The sequence below is a fragment of the Lepisosteus oculatus genome, chromosome 22 (assembly GCF_040954835.1).
Source record: "Lepisosteus oculatus isolate fLepOcu1 chromosome 22, fLepOcu1.hap2, whole genome shotgun sequence".
Taxonomy (NCBI): Eukaryota; Metazoa; Chordata; class Actinopteri; order Semionotiformes; family Lepisosteidae; genus Lepisosteus; species Lepisosteus oculatus.
The window spans coordinates 2059945-2074022 of NC_090717.1; the positions used below are offsets into that span (position 1 = coordinate 2059945).

The following is a 14078-nucleotide window of genomic DNA, read 5'->3' on the forward strand; positions in this document are numbered from 1 at the left end:
GCCCAAGTCGTCCGAGCTGACAAACGATCTGAAGGACGCATCCAATAAATAAATTAGACTTTATGTAGAGAAGCACAGGGAAGAGCAACAGAATGACTTGTCTTCTACTCTGCCTGCTTTTCGAATTGGGAAATGATATGCCTTGTATGTATATTTCATGTAATCCACCATTGTAAATTTCTTGGTCAATCTTATGGTTAGTGTTCGGAAGCTTCTCATTTACAATGCGGCACAACGTGTCTCCTTGAGGCGTATCTTAGGTGACGCCCCCTAGAGGTGAACACGGATGAGAGCTTGACGAAAATACTCGGGACACACCTCCTCTAAAAACTTAACATGTATCGCTTACAAACATTAATCGGTACAGGGTATTCTTAAAACAGTTTCCCCAACCCATTCGACCAGGCCCACCTTTCACACCAAACACGGTCAACGAGGCTCAAATGACGGTTTCCAAAAATTAATTCCAAATCTACTGTCCCAGAAATCAACCCTGTACATTCTTAACCTTCATCCGTGAAATACAGGCACGTCGCTCTGCCTTTGCGCGAGTTTAACGCTTTATCCTGTTACCATTGGTAATGTCAACGAACCTAGGTAAAAAAGCTGTAGAATAAAGAAACATTTAGCTACAAATGACAAACTTTACAGGATATGTATACAAGAAGTAAAGAAAATTATATTTCCTTTAAGACAAATAAGAATTATGTTTTAGGCGAAATCTTTAAGTTAAAAAAAAACATAGGAAAACCAACACATAAACCATCTTATTAAATGCCTATTACTATTACAAATGTTATTCGTAATATTTTCTCGGAAAATTTCCTTGTCGGCCCATTCCTGGAAGTATCGGGACGTGTTGAAATGGATTCAAACCGAACACATCTCGTATCTCGCCCAGAAAAAGAGAGTCCCCCTGCATGAATTTGTTAAACGGTTTGTTCAACAGCGTAGGGAGGCAATGTTTACGTGTTTCTAGTATGTGAACGAAAATCCACGTTACGAAATAAAGTGTGGTGTAACCTATAACGTGATGCGTTTACTATGTGTTGAAAAATATTTAATTAATTCCTGAACGGTCAGTGTTTTCGTTGTTTTAAAATATTGCCTGTTCCACACCAGGTCTCAGTCGGTTTGATAACTTAATGATCATGCTTGCAATGTGTGAGGATCACCAAGACGAAAGTAAAATAGGAATCGCTTGCAAGTAAATTAAGCCTGCTTGGAACCCAAAAAATAAATGTAAGGTTTTTTTAGTAGGTTAGTCAACATTTTTCGTGTCTAGTGAAGAATTTAAAGAACTTCTTTAAACATATTTAAAGATTTTCGACCAGGGAAAAAGTAATGAAATTAGATTTTAGTCAACGTTATCTACATCACCATTATTCACGAGTGCAACACCTTCATTAGTGTTAATTAACACTGGAACAATTAAAAATAGGGAAACGTTTTTGTAGTTAAGTCAGTTGGGGAAAAAAACCCTGCGTCGGGAGTTAAAGAATAGAATACACACACGATCTTTAAAAAAAAAAAAACATTTTCACTTAGAAGGTAAAGATTCTGTAGTTTACTTGTAGCGAGGCTGAGAAATTCCGACTATCAAACACCTACACACCTCATAATAATTGTATTACCCCGAGAGAACAGGATATAGCCTGAAAAAGGTGCCGCTACAACTGGGAAGTCAAGATATAAAATATTTTAATAGGGTGTGACGTAGAGCAGGAGCGACGTACGTGTGGGTTTCAGCGAGGTGAGTTGAAGCCTGTTTTTTTCTTCTGAGAGAAGAGGAGCTGAGTCACATGGGCGACAATGCTTGACGCGTAAGCTTTAATACTATCCATTAATTCTTCTTTTTCGTGTTTAGTAATATTTCTTCGTTGAATACTGACACTACGAGGGTGGGGAAATAGCGATTCTTTATTCACTCATTTGCTTAGAGCATCATCATAGGTAGAAACCTGGATTGTGTGGTAAACGAATCTTGTTTTCTTTTGTGACCAACGCAGTCGAGCAGATTGAATATATATTTTTCATTGCGTAGGCTGAAGCACTGGTGTACGTTACGATGTGAAATGGTTCTGGTCAAATTTTCATCTTACCTTTGAGCTTGTTACTAGTCATTTCTAGCAAGAGCTCTTCATGGATGTGTGGATTTGAGGAGAAGGCTTTGATTTTTTTTTTAAACTTTCCCTATAGATCTGGAATTCCTATATTAATGTATTGGTTTCAGACCATAATTTTTAAAAGACGTGGAAGGTAAAGGGTTCTTTCCTCAACTAATCCAATTGCCCTTATAAATGCATGGTTTAATTGCAGTAACCTTGCTGTCTTAATGTGGCAACAAGAAGTGTGATTAATCCTCTGCCTCTTGGAAAACGAGATCTTCTGAACGAAAATGTCTGGTTAAATACAAAATAAAGCATTCAACAAAAAAAGAGGGAGGGAGGGACAGGGCATATTGCTGTCAGTAAGACGGTTATACTACATTTATACGTACCTCTAAAAGCTCATTTTCACCTGACTCTAAATAGCAGTTCATATCTGGTACAAATCAGCAGCTAACCGTAATCAATATGATCTCCAAGATGGAAGACGCTCCTACAACAACCTGTATGAAGAAGCGTTTGCCAGTGCTGAACTCAAAACTATGAATTATGGCGCCACCATCTGGTCATTACGTACAGTGTCGCAAAGAAACTTTGAACATGAAGACACACACGGTGCTGCCGCAAATGCTCCAAAATACCAGAAAACATAGCGTAATACAATGAGGTCGTCTGATTCTTCATTTACCAATTTAAATACGTGTACGGAGGGAAATATGTCTTTAAAAATGACTTTGACATGGGGAAAAAATAAAACACCAGTTTTACAGAATTAACACAAACCGTAAACAACATACCAAACAAGTTTATACAGCTGATTAATCACTGAAACGTCTTCATACATATAGCAATATACACACTTCATCCTATAGCAATGAGGAAACCCCCTTTCATTCTTGCTGAGAATGAACAAGTAAACTACTTTTCAGTTTAAAAAATAATAATAATAAAAGACGCAAACGTACCTCATACAGGTCCGGGTCAGCGTAGCATCAATCTAAAATAATAGATCATTCAGTTCTGACCGAAATCTGACAGAGATTTTAAAGCACACACACTGACTAAAACAGTGACTGGCGGTCGGGCCACCTCAACTCCACCTGCAGAGCGGGCAGTAACTGGATAAGCGCCGCCTCTCCGAATTGCCTCGTGTTCCAATTAGTTCTCATGCAGGAATAATTAATTTAATTGTCCTGTCAAAGCTGGGCGCTCCGGAGAGGCAACAGCTGTTTGAAAAGCGGGTTAGGATACCCCCATGTAACATCCTTCTCGCGTGCTACGTATTGAGTTAAACAAGGGGTGAACTTTATATTAGCTGGTGATTTTAACAAAATTAATAAATAATAAATGTACATAAAATTAAATCCCTAATTGTATTGGTAGGCAGTGCCTAAGAATTAATCACGCCAGCGTGCAGAGTCCTGTCCTCCGTTACCCACAGATCACTGTAAGAACAAGGTGATGTGCTTAACACAATTCTACTACCTGTCCTGTTTCTGCGCTGCGTGGAAACCGCTGACCGCTGGTTGTTTATTTTATTTTAAAAGCAGCAGCTTTTAATCCAATAACTTGAAAAGTCTCGTCATTTTTTAGAATAAAATCAACTCCCCCTTTGATTCACAATACAAAATAAAGAATCTAGTCCATTTAAAAAAAAACTACATCATTTGTGAACTTAAACGTTTTCAAAAGCGTTCCTCTTATGCAGACAAATTTCAAATGGTAAGGGCTTGCTTTAGACTACCCTGTGTGGTGTGCAACTTATTTTTTCATCAATTATTTTTTTTCCCCATTTACGTTGATTAAAGAATACCACATAATCACTGTGTGCATTTGTTAAATGTGTTTCTCACATTTTAGTGCATTTAAAATTCCTCACACTCTGACAACGGAGTTCAAATTCTACTTTTGAGATTTGCTTGGAAAGGTGAGGGGATACAGTGTGGGATCAGTTTATGAAAGCAGCATCATACATCCCTGAATCCGAGCCTTCCCTGGATAAATTCAGATGAGCAAAACCTGGTTAGGAGCTACTCCATCCTCACGTTAGCTACTGTGGTAAGAGAGAGATCAAAATGAAAAGAAAATGGCTTCTAACAAAAAGAACCACATGACCTCTCAATTTTGCGTTATAATAATCCTTACAATTATATAGCTCTTTTCTGGACACTCTGCTCAACCACCACCAGTGTGCAGCCCCACACCCCAGCTCTCAGTGGGGAGGAGAGCAGAGTGATGAAGCCAGTTCAGAGATGGGGATTATTAGGAGCCCATGATTGGTAAAGACCAAAGGGAAATGGGGCCAGGACACTGGGGTAACACCCCTACTCTTTTCTAGAAAAACCCTGGGATTTTTAATGACCACGGAGAGTCAAGACCTCAGGTTTATGTCTAATTCCAAAGGATGGCACCCATTAACAGCATAGTGTCTCCATCACAATACTAGGGGTACAAGGACACACAGAGACTGCAGGGTGAGTGCCCCCTACTGGTCCCACTAACACCACTTCCAGTAGCAACCTTAGCTTTCCCAGGAGGTCTCCCCTCCAGGTACTGGCCAGTCTTACACCTTCAGAGGGTTGCCAGTGAGTTCCAGGGTGATATGGCTTCTTTTTCTTCTCTCTTTTTCCTTTTGCCTGGTGTACTGGGAGCAAGAGTACTGCCTTCATACTGAGGTGCCACTGATTGGAGTGGGCCCAATCATACAATGTAATGTTTACATTTAATACGTACAGTGTACAGTGTCTAAGCAGTTAACCAGTCCTTTGCTCAGAATGGAACTAATCAAGGTTTCTCCAGTGTATAACGGGTCCGTGCCCACCTACCTGAGAATGGCACAGCTGTCCTCTTGCGTATTCTTGCTTTAAGATCTGCTGGGGGTAGAATAATTTTACCAGACATCTTTTACCCACAGGTAAAGCCATTTCAACAGGCAATAGAAACCTCACACAAATCACTGCAATGCACATCACTAAAGACAGAACAAGGCGGGTTTTCAGCCGAGATCTTTAATCCAATGCTCACGTGGAAGGCTCTGACAGCTTCACTACAATCTCTCTCGTGCAAGGGGGTGAAAGGCAAGGAAACAGCAGCTCGACAGTCAAGGGTTAGTCTTCCTTGAGACGGCTGAAACATAGTCAAGTTACAGAGCAGCAACAACCATGTTTTCTTAAGTTGCCAGTAGCTGGTTCCCCCTGAAGGCACTAACCACCACCAACTGCAGTGAAGAACAAAATTCAGCTCTGATTCAACAGACATCCATTCACACTGGCCAGCTCAAGACTGCATACCCTTAGCCCTAGATGTAGGATTCTAATCGGCCACTTTGTCCTTCTTCCCAGTGGAGACTGATACACCCCGTATTTGGGTGTCTCATTTACGCCAGGTGGATCGGTGTAGGTGATCTAGGGCTCAGCCGTCCAATAAATAAGCACACCTACTCGTATACAAACTCAGCAGCTGAAGATGGTCAGTCTGGTTTCTGACGCACACAAAAGAGGAAAGAAAACAGTATTTACATAGGAAACAAAACAGTACAAAATCGAAAGTTTATTACAGTATTTTGGGTTTTTCAGCTATTCATCCCCAGCGGTGACAAAGGGTGACAATAACAGGTTCCAAAGGAAGAGGAATCCTGTATTGTCAAGTCGAGGTGGGAAGCAAAGGGAGTCTCCTTGGAATTCTGCTTAGGGGGTAAGAGCATTGGGAAAAACTGGCCTTTCGTACATCCATGATCGCACACGACCCAGTAGAAATGAGGCAGAGATACATTTCAGAGTCCTAACGCCCTAAGTCGTCGACAGAATTTTGAGAGAAGTGCAATGTGCACACGGGGGAGGCAATGGGGTTTTCTGCAAAACTGGCCTGGGGTTGGGGTTTGCGTTGCTCACAGCTACACCTGAACCAGAGAACGAGGGAAGGGGGGGGTTTGGGAAACATTCTGATTGCATTAGAAAAAACAAAACCAAAGTAAAAAAACCCAAGCCCAAGGGACTTCCCTGCCCAGGCGGGGGTCAGAGCTCGTCGTGCCGCGGGGGCTCGGAGCTGGGCTTGATGAAGACGCCCTCCATGGTCTTCCAGTAGGCGTGGTGGCTGGCGCCGGCCATGCCGTGGACCTCCCTCTGCCCCTTGATGGGGTGCCCGTACTGCTCGCCGGTGACGCTCAGGAAGACGTCGGTGCCCACGTGCTTGAAGCGCACCGCGTCGTCCCGCTCCCAGTGCGCCCCGCTGCACTGCACCGCCCACACGTCCAGGTCGTCCCCTTCCCCGTTCTCCCCGAAGGCGCTCACCTCCTGCAGGGGGGGGACACAGGTCACCCTCTCTGCCCCTCAAACGCCCATGCCCGCCTCCTACAGAGAGCCACCACCCCAGGCACGGCCTGCTGGCGTCCCCCCGATTGCTGTGCCAGCCTGAGATCTCCTTCTATGGTGGGTCCAACTGTTTAATCCACCCATGCAGTTTCTAATCCGAGTATCCAGTGCAAGGAGCCTATCTCGGCAAGAAACAGGCACCAGGCAGGGACGCCAATCTTGCAGGGCAGACACACACACTCCCAGAAGCCAAATAACCTGCCAGCCCTGCCAGCATGTTTGTGGATTGTGAGGAACCCAGAGCCCTGCTGTAAAACCAACTGCATAAATGCAATACTGGTACAGTGGGTATGAGGTGTTTTATACATTCAAGAGGGACTACCATGCTATTTTTACATTTCCAGGTTAAAAAGAATCAGCACCGATGCGTGCATTTCAAACAACAATGAAAGTAAAACGTACACAGTAACGTGTAAAACCTCCGATTTACATCACAAAATAGCCAAATTTTCCAGGTTTGCGCAGCGCAATATTCTGCGATTCAGAACGAGGCAACAAAAGTTCCAGTGTTTACACTGTGAACAAGCAGGCTTGTGAATACATCTCTTTAATTGAAAAATATTGCTCTCAATTTCGAGAAGCTTTCGCCGACAAATACTACTTGCTTTTTAACTCTGCCTGCAGATCCTGTTGGAACATTTCTACGGTGAAATGTCTGCACATTTGCACAACCTGTACTTATTCACTCGCATCACATTACATTAGTCATGACAGTGACTAGTGAGCAGGAAGGGCCTCATCACTCCACAATTCATGACAAGACAACGATTTGTGACAAAATGACAACATACACACAATATTTGGACAAAAGTCATGATTTTGTGCTTAATTCAAAATTGGATCAATTTTTCTGTACTGGCAGTGAAAATGTTTTTTTACCAAGATATAGCAACCGGCCTGAGAAATTGGATTGCAGTTCCTCTTTAATGAAGTGAGCCTTTTGGTGTATCAGCATCCTTTATGCGTCTTAGAAAATAATGAGGCTAACTGTTTAATTGACTTCTCAGGTTGGAACAAACACCAGCAGGTACCAGTCCCTCCCTTGGAGCTGAGCTACAACCCTCAAGGGATAAGAGCCTTATGGATGGTGCCGATTTAGGCCAGCTAAGCAATTAAAGAGAAGGCCCTCAGGTGGAAGAGAGCACAGAGAGCTCTGAGACTCTCAACGACCAGCAGTCAGTCTTGCAGGCTTCAATTGATGGCTTATTTAAATTCTGGGAAACATCACTCACATCTGCTATGGCTATATCAAATGATTTAAGCAGTTTTTGCTCAGATTGATTATCTTTCAGTTTTTAAAGCTAGACTACTGCAGATCATGAATATGTACAGTTCAACTCCCTACGGCAGTACTGTTTCAGACTCCGCACTTCTGACTAGGTATAGGGAAATGTTCTCTGAGAACAATCCAGTCTTTTTAAAATGACTTATATCAGAGTCGTGCTACTCATAATTATACAGAAGCACATGTAAATCAGCATTTCCCAGAATCCAAGCCAAGAATCCAGCAAAATTCCTCTGTCAGAAGGACTTTTTACATTACAGCTCAAATATCCATTCAATTTTAATGGCTGCTTTTAGCTAGAACTTCCCCCCTGCGTCAGGAGTCTCGGGACACAGAATACTCTAGAGTGAACATCTGTAAAGCACATCTGCCCGCTGTGAGGACGCTCCAGCACAGGATGAGGCTGACAAGGTGACAGCAGTTCAGGTAGGGAGCTGCGTCAGCATGCCTAGGCTGCGGAGGAACAGGTGAAGGTTTATTCCAAGCTCAAAGGTAAAGAGACCAAACGTTTCGGCTGTGGAGCCTTTTCCAGGGGTCTCAAGGTGCCTGGAAGAACGCTCTGCAGCCGAAACGCTGCGTCTCCCCTCTTCCTTTAACGCGCAGTAAACCGGTACCCGTTCCCCGACCAGGCAGTCCCGGGCGCGAGGCCGTACCTGGTTTGCGGACAGCGGCGAGACGAAGTGATGCGTGTGGAGGTTGCGGCCCGTGTTCATGTGAGTGAGGCGGATGGGCTGGCCACACTTGACGGGCGCCCCTCGCTGGCAGGGGGCGTTGGGCTTGCCCCGGATGCGCCAGTAGCTGTTGGCGTCGTCCGAGTTTTCAACTCCAGTCACCGACTGCTGACCGCTACCTGCCGGAAACACACCGCCAGCGTCACGTCGCAGCTCAGGAGGTTACGATGGTGGGGTCCAGGCTTGGGAGCACAGAGCAACAGGGAGCAGAAACTTGACTCTTCTTCCACTCTCTTTTAAGAGCATACGGGCTACGAGAGAGAACGCCATTCGGCCCGTCTACAGCTCACTTGGAAGTGAGAAGCCAATTAATAATAATAATAATAATAATAATAATAATAATAATAATAATAATAATAATTGCTTACACTTATATAGCGCTTTTCTGGACACTCCCCTCAAAGCGCTTTACAGGTAATGGGGTCTCCCCTCCACCACCACCAGTGTGCAGCCCCACCTGGATGATGGGACGGCAGCCATAGTGCGCCAGAACGCTCCCCACACACCAGCTCTCAGTGGGGAGGAGAGCAGAGTGATGAAGCCAATTCATAGAGGGGGATTATTAGGAGGCCATGATTGGCAAGTGCCAATGGGAAATTTGACCAGGACCCCGGGGTTATACCCCTACTCTTTTCGAGAACCGCCCTGGGATTTTTAATGACCACAGAGAGTCAGGACCTCGGTTTTACGTCTCATCCGAAGGACGGCGCCTGTTTACAGTATAGTGTCCCCGTCACTATACTGGGGCATGAGGACCCACACAGACCGCAGGGTGAGCGCCCCCTGCTGGCCCCACTAACACATCTTCCAGCAGCAACCTTAGTTTTTCCCAGGAGGCTCCCATCCAGGTACTGACCAGGCTCACACCTGCTGAGCTTCAGTGGGCTGCCAGCTGTGAGTTGCAGGGTGATATGGCTGCTGGCCAATTCATCTGAAGCTGTTTCTTGTTTCAGATAAGTGCTAAAACTTTTTTGGGAGCAAAACAGAGAATACAGAAAGCTCACACATTGCAAAAAGCTTTCAGAAAAAAAAGTAACTGCACTGTATAGAAAGAGAGAGAGCAAGGATCTAAAACATAACATAACTCAAATAAAATCTCTAGAATATAGAAATGAACAAAAAAAATCTCCTTTCTCTGCGTCCTTATACTTATTGCTTGGTCTCTTAGTTAACTTGTCTTATTCTTACCCTTTACCATTTGTGACACAGTGTAAATAAAAAAAAAATCTGTTTCAGTCATCAGCACACGCGACCCACCAGATGGGGATGCGAGTGAGGGCGAGGAACAATATTGCGTTTGGCCGCAGACCAGCACAGTCCTGGTCGCGGACTCCACCAGGGCTCCGCTGACACCTGACCCTCATTTACTTAACAGCTCGCTCTCGTTTTCCCTCTTGGGAAGCTGACAGCCTGTCCGATGTGTGCGAACACTCGCCGCATAGGGGAATAAACTAAACCCGTTTCAGAGCGCAGCCGTCCACTTACCGGAAATGACACCTAACAGGTAGCTGGTACACAGGTGCACAGCAACATACATTAATCGGGCGGCTTCTAATTCCCAGAAGAGATTTGCTTGCTATGAAACTATCCGTTATAGAGGTTTTACACGTTCAAACTACTTGACAGTCACAGGAACAATCTATCAAAAGAATGCTACCTACCACAGGCGGTACTAACAGAACCTGGAATGGTTACTATGACAGATTTGTGTTGTTAAGCGTTAGGTGAAGAAACAAGTGAATGCACAGATATAGAAATCCTTGCCTTAATACACGTTAGAGGTGAATTTCACTCAAAAATTGACATTCAGGAACACAAAAGCATTTGGACAGAGCAAACGCAGACTTGCTTCAAAACCGAAAAGGGTTCGCAAACACAGAGCATGGAAACAGTAACTCTACCCACACAAGCAGTCTTACCTGAACCGTATTTGACATCGTGGGAATGCAATCTCACGTTGTGTCTTGTGTTAAGTAATTTTACCAGGGACCCGCAGGTAACGTAACTGAACTCCGACTCACGACCCTCGCATTGCAACAAGATGTAAAGCAGCAGAAAGAGCTTCATAAAGATGTGATCTCGGAAATCCCGGAATAACCTCATCGTTCGAAGTACAAGCGGAATTAATTTCTTTTATTTCTACAAAAGGGACAGGATGTAGAAAAGGCACCAACACGCTTTCAAACCGGCAGACTTCAGCCAATCAGCGCTTGACAAGTCGTGGTGTACGGAAGTCGTGGCTCCCACATGCTGTTTTTCCATTGGTCACTGTGGATCTGGGGGCGGAAATTTTAAACAGATTCTCTTATTCTGATTGGCTCTCCTTTGTTCCTGGTCGCAAGAGCCAATATCGTTCCGAACGTAAGTACATCTGCAGGAATTTAATTGGCTCTTTAGAAAACTTGGCTGCTCGGCTTCACCCAATGAGCTGCCAGAGACTCTGTGCACCAGCTTGGCAGGTCTACCACTTGTAAAGTAATATGTAATTGCGCTCCGCAACAAAAGTTCACTATTTGTAAATTTGAAATGTAGACAGGAATTTCGGGAAGACTATGGAATTGCAGTGCATGAAATTAAACAAGTTTTTTCTTCTTTTACTCGGTCTAAAATTATTTTCTAAAAATCCTAGGAAGAGCGGAAAGATCTTTCACAAATATTAAATATACAACACAGAAAAGCGATTTTTCCGAATTCTATGCATACACTTTTATGAATTGGTCTCGATTACATCACTGTTTTAACTAATCAGGATTAAGGAGACTGTCGGCCACGAGTTAAAGACTTGTATGAAGGTCTATATGGCTTGGATTGGGTGGACTGGAAATCACTGAAACGTACGAAATAGTATAAAGAACAGGAGGCCTTTCAGCCGATTTAATTTGTTCAATTTCTAGTAGACCATTTCACCTGAGGGTTTTTTTCTGGCAGTTTCTCAAACGAATGAAATGTTATCAATAACAGGACTGTGAAGCTTGTTCCAGACTCCCACAGCTCTGTGTGTACAGATATAAAATTAACTTCCTCTTAGTTTCCATTTGTGTTCGGTGATTTGTGTCTTACTGTTAGTTCTGAAGAAGTCCACGAGACTGGAACCATTTCTCCTAGTATTCCTCCCTGTTTAACACTAAAAAGATGACGTTCTTTTAGCTTGACGGGAAGACAGGAGTTCTTGAAGCCCCTGTATGTATCTGATTGCTGCTCTCTTGCCTGATTCAAGAGAAGCAATATATGTTAATGCTTTGGTGACCTAAATTAAAATGTAGAATATTCTAAATGACTTAAATTCCTACTAGTGCACTGTACAATTCTAAAACGAGTACCCCTATTTTAAGTTTGAACGACTAGCTATGTGTCCTAACATTTATTTATGTCATTGTCTAGGGGATGAAAATGATGAGTTAAAATAGATATCTAATGCTTTTTCATAGATAGCCTTTTAAGCTCAGTGTTCCCAAGTTTATGGTCGAGCTACAACACTCTTATTTACACACGCGTGTAACTCTGCACTTTACTGCAAGAAAATGTTTCTGCATTTCTGCATGTGCCTTTGCATTGTGGTCGTGAGTTCTGGGTGTCTTGAATTATACCTAAATCTTTGTGCCGGTCCCTTGCGTTTGGCATCAGGTTTGAACTCGACTAAGTTTGCAAAGGGATACAGTCGAGCTAATCCCACACTGTGGAAAATAAAATAGAAAAAAAAGAAATGTGTTTTAGCAGCAGAGCCTCTTCAGGCGTCTGGGGAGAGAGGGAGAGGGCAGCAACTGGTTAATTGACTAGGATCGGAAGCAAATAAAAGCTTTCGTTTTAAAACAAAACATTGATCTCTCCATACAGGGTATCAATAATTCAGGGATCTTTGCCATTTTCTACATGGTACAAGAGAACGTGATCACCTCTTTGTTTTTTTATTGTGGCTGAAGGGCTGCCGAAACATGGAATAGTCTGGCTGGACAGCGGCCCAAACACTCCTCATCCCTCTGTTTGTGGGAAAGGTGCGCCGTCTGTGGGAGAGATGGGCCTCTCCGCTGTTTCCTTCTCAGCAGGGAGCTGGTGGGAAGAAGAGATGGCCTCTTGCGCTGCCATGGCACTGTCGAGCCCAGGGAGCGTCGCCTCTGGTTCAGCTTGGACAGGGGTCTCGCAGGCCCCGGCGGCAGCAGGGTGCGGGGGCGCCGGGCCCTCAGTCAGGAGGCCCTGGGACCCGAGCTCTGCCTTCCCACCGAGGGTCTTAACTTCCTGCCTGCTCCTTTCAGATGGGGTCAAAAGTATGCCCAGTTTGTGAGACAGCTCCACTCCTTTCTTGGTCCAGTCATTCATGTTCCAATAGGCCTCCTCCAGAATCCGTCTGAGGCTCACCCTGGGGTCATCGCTGGGCTGCTCGGCGGCTCCCCCGCCAGTCTGTGCAAAGAACACAGACCTGTGACTCTGGCCGGCTTGTGTGATCTCCCGCAGGAACGCACGTTGTAGTGTTGACGCCAGAGAACAGGTCTGTCGGAGACCACTGTTATTAGCAATTTAAAAAATATACGTGGGTGAGGTTGTTTTTTTTTCCTACCTTCTTCCATGCGGCGGTATTTTCCGAGATTTCTGCTGCTTTATTTTGTCTTCCTTTGCCTGCCTTCGGGGGAGCGGTTTTGGGGGCGGGTTTCCTGGTTTCTCGCGCGGGGTGCGCCGTGTTTTTCTCACAGCAAGGACACGCCGCCCCTCCCGGAGCGACGTCCTGGGCGTGTGTCGCGGGAGGTCGCTCGGATCTTTCTTTCGGGGTGCGCGTCTTTGTTTTTTTTATCTGAGCCGGCGTCGGCTCCGGGTCGGGGGCAGCTGTCGACACGCTTTCCAGGCCCTTCACCAGCCGGCACAGACGGATCTCCCTGTCCAGCATGTCAGCCACTTCTCCGGACTCGACCTCGTGGTAGCGGTCGCTCCCCCGGTCCGTTTTAAAGACCGGATGCCCATCCGAGTTTGTGGCTTCCACCAGTTTATGAAACAGCAAAGAAACAACTTTTTCCAAAGCGTCCAGAACCCCACGTTGTTCGATGAACCCCTTGACCTCGGCGTGGGGGTGACCAAGCACGGGGGCGGCCATCTCTGAGCGGGACTGGTCACCCTGGATGTTCGGAGACCACGACGGTCTCCTGTAGAGGGTTTTGTCCGCCATCAGACGCTGGCCTTCTTCCACCACGAGGCGTCTGATGAATTTCTCTGCGTCTTCAGAGGCGTTGCGCGCCGAGCACGTCGCGTCTGGTTTTGAATCGGGCGAGGTCTCCTCGCTCTGGTGCCACGGTTCCATTTTTAGCGGGTTCGAGGGCAAAACCCACCGCTACCGCGGATCCAACCCAACCGATGAGCGGCCTTCCTTCAGCCCCATTCAAGACCAGCGCCCTGCCACCATGGACGCCGAACCTCTTGCAATGTGGACATTCTGCCTTCCCCGACACTAGACCTGCGCGGTTGGTCGCCGAATAGAACTCCACGCATTACAAAAACAGATCCATTGTCGCGTCATTGTCGGAAGCGATTGAGATATTCTATCGACATTCTATCAGCTGCTGCTAGGGAGCCGGGCATTTGCAGAACAGCCCCCGCAGGC

General features: G+C 45.3%; 2 protein-coding genes across 2 annotated transcripts; both read right to left on the reverse strand.

Moving 5' to 3' along the window:
* Positions 1-5100: 5100 nt before the first annotated feature.
* On the reverse strand, positions 5101-10702 carry sdf2l1 (stromal cell-derived factor 2-like 1). Its single transcript, XM_006640107.3, has 3 exons — positions 10414-10702; positions 8417-8613; positions 5101-6400 (listed from the first exon to the last, which is right to left on the reverse strand). Exons 1-3 carry the CDS (start codon positions 10595-10597, stop codon positions 6122-6124), a joined length of 660 nt encoding a protein of 219 aa, XP_006640170.3. The 5' UTR covers positions 10598-10702; the 3' UTR covers positions 5101-6121.
* A 1681-nt stretch (positions 10703-12383) lies between these two features.
* Positions 12384-13931, reverse strand: LOC107079731 (uncharacterized). Its single transcript, XM_015365905.2, has 2 exons — positions 13047-13931; positions 12384-12889 (listed from the first exon to the last, which is right to left on the reverse strand). The coding sequence occupies exons 1-2, from the start codon at positions 13776-13778 to the stop codon at positions 12464-12466; spliced, it is 1158 nt and encodes a 385-aa protein (XP_015221391.2). The 5' UTR covers positions 13779-13931; the 3' UTR covers positions 12384-12463.
* Between the last annotated feature and the right edge of the window lie 147 nt (positions 13932-14078).